The sequence below is a fragment of the Zootoca vivipara genome, chromosome 10, assembly GCF_963506605.1.
Source record: "Zootoca vivipara chromosome 10, rZooViv1.1, whole genome shotgun sequence".
Lineage (NCBI taxonomy): Eukaryota > Metazoa > Chordata > Lepidosauria > Squamata > Lacertidae > Zootoca > Zootoca vivipara.
The window spans coordinates 25,204,965-25,219,502 of NC_083285.1; the positions used below are offsets into that span (position 1 = coordinate 25,204,965).

General features: G+C 41.9%; 1 protein-coding gene across 4 annotated transcripts in view; it reads left to right on the forward strand.

Moving 5' to 3' along the window:
• The window catches only part of SLC16A7 (solute carrier family 16 member 7), a 120,761-nt gene extending 115,751 nt beyond the window's left edge, over positions 1-5,010 (forward strand). For all 4 annotated transcript variants that reach the window (XM_060279631.1, XM_035126571.2, XM_035126572.2 and 1 more), the window contains exon 5: positions 808-5,010. In XM_060279631.1, coding sequence (XP_060135614.1) covers positions 808-1,079 — 272 coding nt within the window. In that variant the 3' untranslated portion in view covers positions 1,080-5,010. The remainder of the gene's footprint in view (positions 1-807) is intronic.
• The last annotated feature ends 9,528 nt before the right edge of the window (positions 5,011-14,538 follow it).

Consider the following 14,538-nt stretch of genomic DNA (forward strand, 5'->3'; position numbering starts at 1 on the left):
CACCAGTGAAGCCTTTCCAGAGAGGTAGTTATGTTAGCCTCTTGGAACAAAAGAGTCTTGGGACACCTAAAAATCTGTCAAAATCTATTCTAGTATAAGCTATTGTGTACTCAGGCCCACTTCATTAAATGCCTAAAGCGAAATCCTAGTTAACAGAGGAGAACATTGTGAGGTGAGAGTCAAATGGCAATGCAATGCAAAAATTACAGTCAGTGATGAGCAGAGTTTAAATATATGTTAAATTTAACAAATTAGAGCAGCAGATTGATGATGATTGCCTTAACTCTTGAACCATTTGCAAGAAACAGTCAACGATAGCACAGAAATCCTGGCACTGTTGAGCTAAGTAACACATGTGGTGGGATGAAAATTTACAGATCTTCTATCATATCACTTACTTGTATTTTACCATAATATGTTGGTGTATCTCACATTGGATTCTGTACTTCTACACCTAGAAGTAGATACAGCAGGTCCAAACCTAAGCACTGTACATTTGATACACCATTTTATTGGAGACGGCTCACATGAGCCATTATTTGAAAATACCAATGCCAATTCATAACATACCAAATACCATAGTTGTTTGTTATGTGAATTCAGTATGTAAATTTAAGCATACTGAAAAAGAAACTCTTATTTGTTTATGTGTTTTTTTTATTTTAAATCTTCAACTACCTGGAGCATCACGGAAGAACTATTTCTGCTTCCAAAAGTTGCATTCGGACCTTCCTTTCTGTCTGCCATGAGAGAATGATTTGTTTCATCGCCAGTATTATTTGCAGAGATTCTCTTTTTATCTTCCAGGTTTGCTTGTGGACATAACGAAAGATTACAAATACATGTATTTTGTCTGCGGTGTCATTGTCATCGTTGCAAGCATCTGGCTATTTATTGGCAACGCGATCAACTACAGACTTTTGGCAAAGGAGAAGAGAGCGGAAGAGGAGAGGCAAAGAGCCCTTAAGCATGCCGATTCCAAGGAAGTGGAGCCCTTGACCCACAAAGAGAGCGAAGAGACGGTCAGCAGATCGAGCAAACTGCAAGACAACCTGTCAGAAAGAGAAACTAATATTTAATGTGCGCGCACGCACACAAAAAAAAGATATGGTTCAAATACTCATATTTATAACTTCCATTAGAAGTATTTCTTCAAAGTACAGGCCAGGTTTTTATAGAAATAATAATCAGTCGCAATTCTGAAAGGGGGGGGGGCATAAAATCCGTCGCTTAGATCCCAATCCTTCCCCTTCCATGGAGAGAGAGAGAGAGAGAAGGTGCAGAGGGATTCACTGTAGAACAGCATCGTAATTTCTCTCTCTCCCACTGTGCTGTCTCAGAAAAAGGTAACCATGGTGCGTTTAGATTATCTGAAACTCTTGTATTTAGGGGGGTTGGGGGGAGCTCTTTAGAAGGGAATGCTTCGAAAAGTGGTAAGCTAGATCCGCTGCATTTGGGACCCCTCCTGCTCATTGGTATTCCCGGAGGCCAAAGCCTGGCCCTCACAGTTTCGATGTCTGTAACATGGCCAACCACTCACAGCTAAGTGAAGCCTTTCTGCACCTTGCCTGAACCATCTAGCACCTTGAAGCTCCTCAGATGCAAAGTCTGTATCCACCAGCAGTACAGAAGTAGCACGGTGCAGCAAGGGCGTAGGTTACGCTGTAGTCCTCCGTGGACCCAGACCCCATTCTGTCCTCCGTGCAGGGACGGAATAGGATTGAGGCATTATACTGTGTTTTGTTTTGGTGTCAAAAGTATTAGGTCTCCTGTTTTTAACTTGGTGTGAGTGAGTCCGTTCAAATGCTGACTCGAATCAGGGTAGAACTTGGACGGCAAGGTCTTCCAAAAACAAACAAACGATTCCTGCTTCAAACATGTGTCTAATGCAAAAATAGGTGGTTGTCTAGGAATGGAAAACAAAGGTCTTAATCCTTCAGGTATTGATCAATGCCTATTGACCTCTTCGCATGGTATGTTTTGGGTCAGGAGGAGGAAAGAAGGTGAAAACATGATTTTAAAAACGAAAGGTTACTGTTAACAGCTACCTGAGCAAAAAGCGCACAAAGCAAATTACTCTTTCATAGGGAACTTTCAGTGGATCAAAAGCTGTTTTCTTTCTGATCAAATTTTACTATGCGGATTTTTCAAGGACAAACGAAATCAGATACAAGAACTGGTGGGTTTTATTGCTAAGCGCAATAAGTGTTTTAATTGTGGCAAATAAAGGGCCATTTCCCTCTGCTGTAATAGATTTAACACTATAATATTTGCAGCCTGATCCTAAGACTTGCAAAATAACACTTGGGATGGGTTGTGTCCAACTGCTGCATTGTTGCAATATCACAAATACTTACATATGCTGACCCAGACGTTTAGGATCAGGGTATAACTTCTGAACAACACGTTGCCTTGTGCTCATCACTGTATTCCAGACATGTTTTAAATCTGTTTTACATTTGTAGTTGTCACTGCCACTTTACCCAGTTACCTCTGCTCTTGAGATTTTGGACTCAAAAGTGTATTTAGATACGCAAAACTGACCCCCCGCTAACAAAATTCCTGCCAAGTAGGAGTTAGGGCAAATCTACACTGGTCGGTTATAATGTTAAAAATACATTATAAAAATGTGACACCAGAGGGTGCTGCAGAGCAGCGATCCATTGGCAATGGGAAATTGCATTGAGAGCTATGTAACTTTTTAATAGCGTTTAATAGCGTTTTTCAGATCAGTGTAGATCCAGCCTTAGTCCTTTACTACTATAGACCATGTGTGCTCAGGCATTCATAGGGCTAACAGGGACCAGATAAAATAAATGTGGGAGCTGTATACAACCTAATTGGCCATCCTGGATTTCCCCCCGCTGTCAATATCAGAGACAGTAAGCTTTTTCGTCTGTGTAGGTAGATCAAATTATTTGAAGGCCAAAGAAATCTGGCGGTTATCAGTTCCTTATGGACCAACTTGGTCCGGAGATTCAAAGCTAGTCAGTTGTTTCAGCCCAGTGTCCACAGAAATGTACCTATTGGTCATGCAGAACATTTCCCAACACTGATGAAATTGAAGTAGCACCAGATCAGGTCAAAGTAGTATGTATTGCAATGGGTGTGTTTGTCAGTCTTTGCAAATGAAGTCCTCAGCCTCATCCCAGCTGCATTTCTGAACTTAGCCTGGCCAATGCATCCCCTTCCATAAGCCCCTTTCAGGTTAACAGTGCATGTGGCCAGATCCTTCCACCATTTCTAAGACCATGATGGCAATGCAAAGCAAAACTGTGTTGCGCTCATGCAGAGTATGAGGTGAAACGTGTGTTATGCACTATAGCAGGGTCAAGCGTTATGTCCTGCAGAACACCACTTTAAATGTATTTCAGTCTTTCATCTATACATAGCTGCCAAGTTATCCCTTTTTTTAAGGGATTTTCCCTTATGCTGAATAGGCTTCCTCGCGAGAAAAGGGAAAACTTGGCAGCTATGCATCTATAAGGTCCTGTAAAACCCAGTATTTGATCTGCATATAGATAGGCTGTTACATTTTCCATAGAAAATGAAAATGAGCCACCAATTTACAGTGTGCTCCCCCGCCCATTATGCCTGCAGAAGGCAGCCATTCTTTCAAAGATGGACAAGATGAACTGTAATCCTTGTGATTGACATATGCAATACATGCTGCTTAAACCAAGAACCAAAAAAGTAGGGTGCCCTCTCCATTCTGTGCCCCTTTAGCATGGAGTTTAAGCTTCCTGTCCAGGAGAGGGAAACTTGTTTTGCTTCGTGGAGCAAAGAGAAACTTGTTTTGCTTCGTGGAAGCAACAGCACCCAACCCTGTTTTTAATATGGATCATACTCAGGGTTTTTTTTTGCCAGCTGGAACCTTCTAGAACTCAGTTATGGCACCTCTCAGGTGGTTGCCATTGCCATCCTAAGAGGTATTGATGATGAGTTCTGGCACCTCTTTTTCTAGAAGAATAGCGCTGATCACACCCAAACATCAGTTCACAAATCTGGGGGACTTTGAATGAATAGGCAGGATGGAGCAAAGGCGGGGGGGAGGTTGTCCTATGTATGGTATAGCCCCTCTCCACCTGTAATCTGCTATACCAGCAAGATAACTGAACAGCAGACTACCCTACACATCCAATGAGGCTTCTTTTTAAAGCAAGGGTTATTTCAGTCCTAGGAAAATGCTCTTCATTGTGACAGGTGGAACCGGAGTGAAGGGTTGTATATTGCAGGGGTCCTATTTGGGATTACAATGAATCTTGTACCACACCCATGGACTCCCTATCAGTCGTGAATAGGCCAACCACTTTCAGAGCTGGCGGTCATGTTTTTCTTTGATCAGAATATTTCCCCCAAAATGCAAAGCTTTATTTTTCCCCTAGATGAGTGAATAGGAGTCACTCACTCACATAAGAAAAAATTGTAGTGGTTTCTTCAATGACATAATTGGGACGAGGGTTCAATATGATCCTTGTTGAGCCCAGATTCTGGGGTGAGGGACCGGTTTCACCTCTCCACTCTGCTATGCTGTGGGTCATTTATTTTATTCCAAAGAAATCAATTAGCAGCCTTCAAAAACCAAGCCAAACCTTATCTGCATAGCCCGACCCTTCACTTACTTACATATATACCTTGGGTTCATTAGCTTGATGTGACACATAAATATATATAGATGGTTGCCACTTTTTTCTCCATATTAAGCCATTATTCATAGTTAAGCACACATGGTATAAATTAAGTGCATTGCTGTTTCCCGCCTGCAAGGAAAATTGTAATTTGTTTTTTAAAAAACAAAAAAACCACACACAAATCTCACAATGAATGTAGTTCAAGACAATGTTTGTTTAATATATGAGGAAGAGAAGCTGCAAAGCTCTCTGGTGGGTATTTTAGAACAAATGTTTTAGAAGTGAAAATTCAGGGTTTGATTCATAAAATATGTATGCACTGTTTATGCAGCACTCCTTTCAGAAAAGTAGGAACGTTTTCAAATTCATTGAAGCTCTTTTTTTAAAAAAAAAACCCTCTAAAAATATGACTATTTGGCAGATTCTCAAGCATATTAAATATGCTAACACCTCAAGGGTTGTTTTTTGTTTAAAAAAAGAGGGGAGAACAAGGTGACACATTTGCCCCAGCTCTCTTCTTTGCATATCTTATTTGTTGTTTTGGAATAATTTCATTATGTTTGTTTTGCTTGTCTTTCTTTACATTGGTATTCTATGTACTATAAAGGGAGAGTGCAAAGCTGATCCAAAGCATCACTGCCTTTTTTGAGACCTAAGGCACTTAAACCACATGTAACTCAGTCTGCTCAGAGCTGAACTCGTAGTCCAGGATCTGGAATACTATGTGGATCTCCTAGAGAACAACAATATGGTTGTTATTTAAAAAGAACTTAATTTATGAAAGTTAGCCAGGGCTGGCCCAACAGATTTTTCTGTCTGAGGTTAAGGAAAGATTGTGTCTCCACTCCATTCCATGTACTGCCTGGCAATTGAATTGTATTGCAACACTGGGGATGGAATAGCATCCTCAACCACACCTGAGAAAGCAGACCAGATTAGGGGGCTCTGGAAAGGTCATGTGACATCGGAGAAGCTGGGAGAGCTCAGCAGGAACAGCCATGAGCGACAACTGCCCTCAGTCTTTGGTGCCTGAGGCACTTGCCTCATTTTTCCTAATGTTTGGGCTGGCCCTGAAGTTGACCATTGTGCAGTTCAATCCTATTAAAGTAACATCTTATGATTAAGTGATCCCTATCAGTGCTATTTTTCTAGAAAAAAATAGCCACAAACACCTCCCTGGTTCTCTGAGAATGCAATACATCTCCTCCTCCTCTTCTTTTCCTGTAAACTAGAGACATGCCTGAGCCAAATTCAAGTTCTGAATATTCTTGAGCTCTGGGAAATTCCATATTTATTTATGTCAATTTAATTTATGGGCATTTCCTTCTTGCAGGGGGCTCTGAACATTTTGTGGTTCCTAGATCTTATGCTAGATGATCAACCTTGGTGAAAGGACCACAAATTTGGACCAATTCCCATCCTTGTGCCATTCTTCTTGCTATCACAGAGCTGAGACATAAAACCTCTGAAGCAAAGGGTCTGCTCTATAGGTGGAGGCGAACCCACATGACTTGGAACCTTGGGTGACCACAGATCTAAATCACGGACAGAGCCTGGGAGCCTCATCTGCTTCAGATGTCTCAGCACTGATGGTGAGGGCAACAGGAGCCACACAACTTTGAGAGTTTCATGCAAGTAATACCCAAAGCTGTGTATTTCTCTTGAGCTCCATTGTAGGATAATCCATTGATGCTTGGGTTGTCTTTGGCATGAACTATTGGAAGCATTTCCTTCCAGCATCCCCTTCTTTTTATGTCTTAGTGACTGTTCTTTCACGAGAGCCTCCTTTCTTGCTACAATCATACCTCGACTTACGAAGGCTTCGACTTCTGAAGAATTCGACTTCCGAAGTCAAAGCCTCCAGAAGTATTTTTGGCGTGCGCGGTCGGCGCATGTGCAGAAGCGCGAAATCGCGCTTCGTGCATGCGCCGTAGCAGTGCTTCAAGTTTCAAAGACCTCGACTTACGAAGATGACCGCGGAACGGATCGTCTTCGTAAGTCGAGGCACCACTGTATTTCCAAGTCTGAAGATGAGTACAAAACCTCAAAAGAGCACCTATAACATATATTTCCAATGCAGTCATCAACCAACCTCCATCCACAATATGCAGCCATTTTGTGTACTGTAGCTGTGTAAATAAGAACAGTAGCCCACCCAGCCTGATTTTTTAAGCTGTAAGTGATACCATATTTACATTGTCAGAGAAAAAGGTGTTTCTCTGTAGTCCTAACATCTGCCCTTGTTAGGAGATAGTTGGAGTGGAAGCAGGGTTCTACATGTATAGACCAAGTTTGAATACCTTGTGGCAACGAGCACAATGCCTGCATGATTTTCTTAATGAATCAACCCCTAAATTTACACACAGTGGCTGGGATCCAAAAGTAAACTCCATGTGCAGCCCTAGTGGTGCTTGCTTTTTTTATTATTAACCACAGCATTTCCCGCTGCTAAAGAGACAATCCTTTGGTCCATATAAAAATAGCTTACCACTTCTGCAGTGGAATATGTTATGGCCAAAACAGTAAGCAAAATCCTCACTGTGCACAGTTCTATTCCATGCACATATCTTCCTGCTATGGATCACAGCCAATATGTCTAGTTTTACTGGAATGTGTAAATAATGACATTAACATGAATGTACATGAACGTATTGAAAAGGTATATATATATATATATATATCAGAACAAATCTTGAGTCTAAAAGAATCAAAGTTACCTGGTTCTTTGCAAGCCTTCCTTTATCAGAATGTAATCTTCATCATTCATATCTGCTGGGAATGTTTTTCTTTTTTTTAATTGTGTTTGGTAAATAAAATTTATTTGTAACAGATGAAAAACACTTCAACAAATTATTATTTTTACTTGATTATTCTCATCTTCAGTCTTAACTTCAAGTATTTATTAAAAGAGAGAATTGCAATATTTTATAACATTGCTGTACTACCGAGCCTCAACAATTCAATGTGGCCTGAAATACTGCTGCATATTTTCACTGCTGTCAGAGTGCAAGGAATTGCCTTTTTTAAAATGTGTGTGTATATGTTGTATAGATGATCTCTGAACAAATTGTACTCTAGGTTGTCTTTAAAAACAAACCAACCCCTGAGGTCTTGCATCCCGTTCACCTATGGGCACTAGTGTGCTCTTTGGCACCTCCTACGGCACCCACAAAATATTTCCTTCAAAAACATTAAACATCTCCTCCCAAAAACGCAATTCACATGAGACTGCTTGTTTTGTCTGCACATTTCCTGTTTCACTGGTTCAGCCTCACACCCTTAAACTTGCCCACATTTCATTGGATGCCAGGAGTGGACACCCACTCTCTTTTCTGTTCTGAACAGAGGAGGAGTATAAAGACCTCTGCGTGTATGTGTGTGATGGTGACTGACGAAGGTGCCTTTCCCCCAGTGGACGAGGTGGCAGGCCAGACCATTTTGTGGTCTCCTCTCTTGTTTGTACTTTTGGATGTGGTAGGCATTTTACGTGATGCTCCTGCAGCAGCCATTTTGTGACTGCCACCAACAGTATTTTCGCAAAGATTCCAAATGTGCCCACTGGCTCAAAAAGCTTGGTGACCCCTGATCCAGGGCATTATACAGCCACAAACCAAAGAGTTTGCCATCTTGCTTCTTGGAAGTTCAGGGTAAGGAAGGATGCCTTAGCCATGAAAACATATGCATTTGAGGATTTTGAAAGCAGGAAAACCGAATCCACAAACCATTTAAGCCTAATGTCACAGGATGGAATCACAGAAGAACTTGGGATCCAGTCAATGCCTCCACTAAAGGCTGGAGATGTGGAATGTGCTGTAGGGAATTAGTGCAAGCCGGGGGGGGGGAATGTCCTCCTCTTTCTTTCCATTAATGAAGGCACACACTAGATCAAAATCATTCCATGAGTGTAAGGATACCAATTAGATCTCACCCATGGCCTTCTTTGTGGTTGCAATATGACAGTCTTCTTGATTCCACTGAAATTGATTTTAAAATGAAAAAAATCCTTCAGTAGCACCTTAAAGACCAACTAAGTTTTTATTTTGGTATGAGCTTTCGTGTGCATGCCCACTTCTTCAGATTTTAAAATGCTCGCATTTGTCTTGAGTCTGTCCACTTGCAACAGCCCTGCATCTCACTCAGGTGTTTGCTCAGTAGTTGCTTGGCTTCAAAAGCACCTAGATGATTCTGCTATTTTCTGCAGACCCTTCCAGTTTGGTAGCACACCAGGAAGTCTTGCTAGGAGAAGGCAGTTTTTGTTGAACACAAAACAACAACCCGGATTTCGTATGTGGTTTTGCATCTAATGTGCAGGCAAATAAAAAATGAACAGTGCACTGTAAAGCATTTAGACTAGAAGTTTGCAGTCATGTACTAGACTTTGTTTTTGGGGGGGGTATGAAAAGATACTCACAGTTTGACCCCTGAAGCAGGCCCATCTCATACACTTTCACATCATTACTGGTGCCCATTCACTTGCCTGTCCCTCTGGGTCCAATCCATACCACCTCTCAGAAGTTGCTGCTCCTTGATTTCGTTCATATTGTTTACTTGCTAAATGAAGGGATGCAAACAGGTAGTAACAACAAGGAGAAGGAGCAATAAGGCCTGGTGACTCTGGGATGGTAGGGAGACACCTGTGGTTCTCCAAAATACAGGAATGAGTGAAGTGGTTGGACTACAACTCCCATCATCCCTCATAATTGGCATTGCCAGCTGGGACTGATGGAAGTTGGGAGTGCGACTGTCTCTTCTGCCTTTTCCTTCAAGCCCTTTTATCCTTCTCTTAACCGTTTCTCAGTTTGTTGCCTATTCTGAAGCTTTCCTTTAGACACTTTGGGCTTCCCAGTCTTCATCCTACCCCCCAAAAGCTGTCCCTGTCCCTAGGTCCCTATGAGAAATGTTAACCCCAGTCAAACCAATATTTTTTTCTTTAAAATGCTAAGACTGCAGATATTCTGCCTGTCTGTTCTTTGAGCACTTGGAGTGCTTGTGAGCATTCTGTGTCCTTCTACCACCTCAGCTCAACAAGCACTATATAGATTGCATATAGAGTAATGATGAAAAGCTTTCGAAGAGAGTTCCTTTAGTACTACATTATGTCAATTATCTCAGCATATCACTGAGGAGCTGTCCACAGCTAAACTGACTTGCAGTAAACACAATCCAGCGCTGCAGGACTTCCTTCATAGCAATTCCATGCTACCATCACCAAACAAAGTGACCTCTAAAAAGAATGAGGACAGAGAAGGCCAAGGGTATGTGATGTTCTGTAGCCAGAACGTTGCCCTGCTTCTGTTCTAATCAAAGACTCAGAGATTGGTTGATTTGCAAATCAGCAGCCACTGGGCATGGAATATACTGAAGAACTATCTTTAACTTTCCTGGAAAAGATGAAATGAACTACATTAGAGCTTCGGGGTTGGATTCTTGGCAGTGAAGACTTACCGTGGAGGTGGTGAAGCTAAAATCCAAACTTTCACCCAGTGGACCTGAATCCTGCCACTTTCATAGGCTTCCATACCTAACTTCGCAAAGATCTTTGTGATGATGTGCTAATTTAGGGATCTGGGCATAAGGTAGAGAGCATTTAAACTAATATCACACATATTTCACTATCCTGGAAAGCAAGGGGTAAAGAGGATTGATCCTCAGATATGGTTCTGTGAATCAACACATGCTCTAGATAACTTGAAGACCCAGGCTGGGTGCAGAGAAATGCCCTCTTTCATGCAGGGCTTTAATAAATAAGTGTGTTTTAGTAACCCCTTTGGGAAGGAAGGAAGGAAGGAAGGAAGGAAGGAAGGAAGGAAGGAAGGAAGGAAGGAAGGAAGGAAGGAAGGAAGGAAGGAAGCAAATGAGAGAGAAGTTACTATTGGATTCAAGTTAATCTTGTTCAATATAGTGCAACTGGATTTGTCTGAATTCCATTATCATGGCTGGGTTGGCTCTGGTCTGGGTTAGTAATGTGGCTTCCAATGTTTAATATTCATGAATGTCCAAGTTAAAATGGCAGGACTGCAGTTTGTCCCACCCCCATATATTTCATGTTGTTGTTGTTGTTGTTTAGTCGTTTAGTCGTGTCCGACTCTTCGTGACCCCATGTACCATAGCACGCCAGGCACTCCTGTCTTGCACTGCCTCCCGCAGTTTGGTCAAACTCATGTTCGTAGCTTCGAGAACACTGTCCAACCATCTTGTCCTCTGACGTCCCCTTCTCCTAGTGCCCTCAATCTTTCCCAACATCAGGGTCTTTTCCAAGGATTCTTCTCTTCTCATGAGGTGGCCAAAGTATTGGAGCCTCAGCTTCACGATCTGTCCTTCCAGGGAGCACTCAGGGCTGATTTCCTTAAGAATGGATAGGTTTGATCTTCTTGCAGTCCATGGGACTCTCAAGAGTCTCCTCCAGCACCATAATTCAAAAGCATCAATTCTTCGGCGATCAGCCTTCTTTATGGTCCAGCTCTCACTTCCATACATCACTACTGGGAAAACCATAGCTTTAACTATACGGACCTTTGTCGGCAAGGTGATGTCTCTGCTTTTTAAGATGCTGTCTAGGTTTGTCATTGCTTTTCTCCCAAGAAGCAGGCGTCTTTTAATTTCGTGACTGCTGTCACCATCTGCAGTGATCAAGGAGCCCAAGAAGGTAAAATCTCTCACTGCCTCCATTTCTTCCCCTTCTATTTGCCAGGAGGTGATGGGACCAGTGGCCATGATCTTGGGTTTTTTTATGTTGAGCTTCAAACCATATTTTGCGCTCTCCTCTTTCACCCTCATTAAAAGGTTCTTTAATTCCTCCTCGCTTTCTGCCATCAAGGTTGTGTCATCTGCATATCTGAGGTTGTTGATATTTCTTCCGGCAATCTTAATTCCGGCTTGGGATTCATCTAGTCCAGCCTTTCGCATGATGAATTCTGCATATAAGTTAAATAAGCAGGGAGACAATATACAACCTTGTCGTACTCCTTTCCCAATTTTGAACCAATCAGTTGTTCCATATCCAGTTCTAACTGTAGCTTCTTGTCCCACATAGAGATTTCTCAGGAGACAGATGAGGTGATCAGGCACTCCCATTTCTTTAAGAACTTGCCATAGTTTGCTGTGGTCAACACAGTCAAAGGCTTTTGCATAGTCAATGAAGCAGAAATAGACGTTTTTCTGGAACTCTCTAGCTTTCTCCATAATCCAGCACATGTTTGCTATTTGGTCTCTGGTTCCTCTGCCCTTTCGAAATCCAGCTTGCACTTCTGGGAGTTCTTGGTCCATATTTCATGTTACTGCCATGCATTTCCAAATCCGTATGCAGGTATGGATGAATGGCTGTTTGCTTCTAGGATGCAAATAAAGTCCATTATCGCAATCCAGAGACAGGTGCTTTAAGATTGTCTAATAAGGGCTTTCAAGCGCAGACCAGAACTTCTGCCATTTTTATTTTTATTTCATAGAAACACTTCCCCTTGAAAACACCCTGGATCTCCAAAACCTTTGGGTATGTGGTGTGTGCGGGAGTGGCAGGGGGCTGCTACTTGAAAACATTTTTTTTTCTTCTTCAAGAAAGAAAATGAAAATCTATTGCAACAGATTAAGTTCTGCATTTCTCTGGATTATGGCTTTTGATACTCATCTGAATTAATCATCTTGATCATCTCCCCTTTCACACTCCGCTTTGTAAACATAGTCTCATTCCTATTTGACATTTTCAAAGCAATATGAAGACACCTGGTAGCTATATTTACTGTTTTATTTTTAATTTGAATGCCAGCACATTGTTGTTCTGTTGTTGATGAAGTTGTTTATTTCAAGATATTGGCTAGATACCTTTTGACAACCACGTGTTTTTTTTCTTTCACTAGAGGTGCTATTCACATTCCAAAGATGTTCAGACCAACAACAAACTTCTCTCTTTCTTGCCTCAGTAAGCTGTTTCGACGTGACAAACTTTTGCTGTCTATACTGTATATTAATGTTGTATAAAAGCATACACACTGTATTATGTTCTATTTAAATGCATATTTTTTCTTTCTTTCCTGTTAATTCCTATTCCAGGCCTGTATTAGCATCTAATATGTCTAGAATGTGTCTATAGAATTTTGAGAAGAATACCCACAAGGAATGGATTAAGCAAGTGAAAATAAATTCCCCATGTAAAGTTTCTGAATGGCTTTGTCAGCTCTGACTGTTCTTTGCACATATTTCTGTTGCCTGGGCTGTGGTTCACTGGAGAGGGTACAACAAAACAAAACAACAACACCACAAACTGGCTGGACAATATAAAACCAAATTTATCGAAATAATGGCTAGAATAGAGATAAGTAACCATTCAAACAAAAAACCTGCTAAGGTACCATGTGCAAGTCAAGACCTAGAAATACTGGAAACATGGAATGGATTATCGTATTTTTTGCTCCATAAGACACACTTTTTTCCTCCTAAAAAGTAAGAGGAAATATCTGTGTGTCTTATGGGGTGGATGCATGGTCCCTGAAGCTGAATTGCCTGGGGGCAAAAGGCAGATCGTGCTCTCTCTCTCTTTTTAGAAAGAGCTAAAGGCTGACAAGAGGGAGAGTGTTGAAAGGAAGCCGCTCAGCAGCTGAGTCCCTTCCCGGCCTGCCCGGTCCCTTGCCTAGGCCTCAATTGTTGTCTGCAGAGGGAGACATGTGATTGGCTGATTAGATTACCTGTCTGGAAACTGTAGAAATGGGTCCCTTCCCTTTCCTAGAGAAGCTGCAAAACTGTGAGTTGAACCCCATAAAAACAGGATTTCTTCCCTTTGCAAGGAAACTCAGCAACTTTGAGCTGATCCTCAAAAATGGAGATTTCCCCCTTTGCAAAAAAAAGATGCACAGCTGTGAGCTGACCCCCCCCCCAAAAAACGGGGCTTTTCCCATTTGCAAAAAAAGCTGCACAACTTTGAGCTGCTCCTCAAAAAATGGAGCTTTCCCCCTTTGCAAAAGAAGCTTCCTCAAATATTTAATGGAGCAGGGGCAAAGGCACCTAGGCCTCTAGGAGTTGGCTGCTATGACTAGGACAATTCAAGAAAGCAAAAAAAAAAAATTCTTGTTTTCCTCCTCTAAAAACTAGGCATGTCCTATGGTCAGGTGCGTCCTATGGAACATTATACAGACTGGATTAATGAACCGTTCAAGAAGTAACGTGAGTCCAAACATGGAACGGCAACCCCGTGCCACCACAACGGGTGAGGGTAGCACATAGGAAAATATAAAAAAAAATGTTCAAAGCCGCTTGCCAAAGCTGAACTAAATGAAATGTTCTTCAATGGGTCTTAGGTTGGAAACACAAAGCCGTATACATGGATCAATCAGGGGAAGGTGAATCAAAGCCACCACCCTGATGGGAATAACACAGGTGGACGAAAGAAAGAAGACCTGATTTCCAGATATATTACAGGTTTCGCTATACGCTTCATCAGTCCAAAGAGCCAATCATACAAAACAGTTTGCTCAGGATAAGAAGATATTCACAGGCACAGCTCACCACCAGGGTGGTGGCTGTGATTTGCCTTCCCGTGATTGATACATGTACACGACTAATTGTAAGAAAGACGCGGCAGTCAAGCTCCTTTAAGCTACATCCATCTTGGCGCTACCCTTTCTTGCCATTTGCCTCTCATCTCCTCTGGCTTTATAACATCAGCAGCAGATTGGTTCCCTAGCTACTCGCAACAGTGTATGCTTGCTTGACCATGGAAATTATTTTCCTGTTGCCCAATGAGCCAGCCCAGATGCTCAATTTGGATCCACATGCACATTTAGTATTGACCATTAATTGTGCTCCTCACAGATCCACGGAGATCTAGGTTTTTTCCAGCAATTTAAATGAAGGGGGGGGGAGAACACATTGCCATCCATATTCCCCCTCCCCCATGTAGGCTGTTTAAGAAACATCG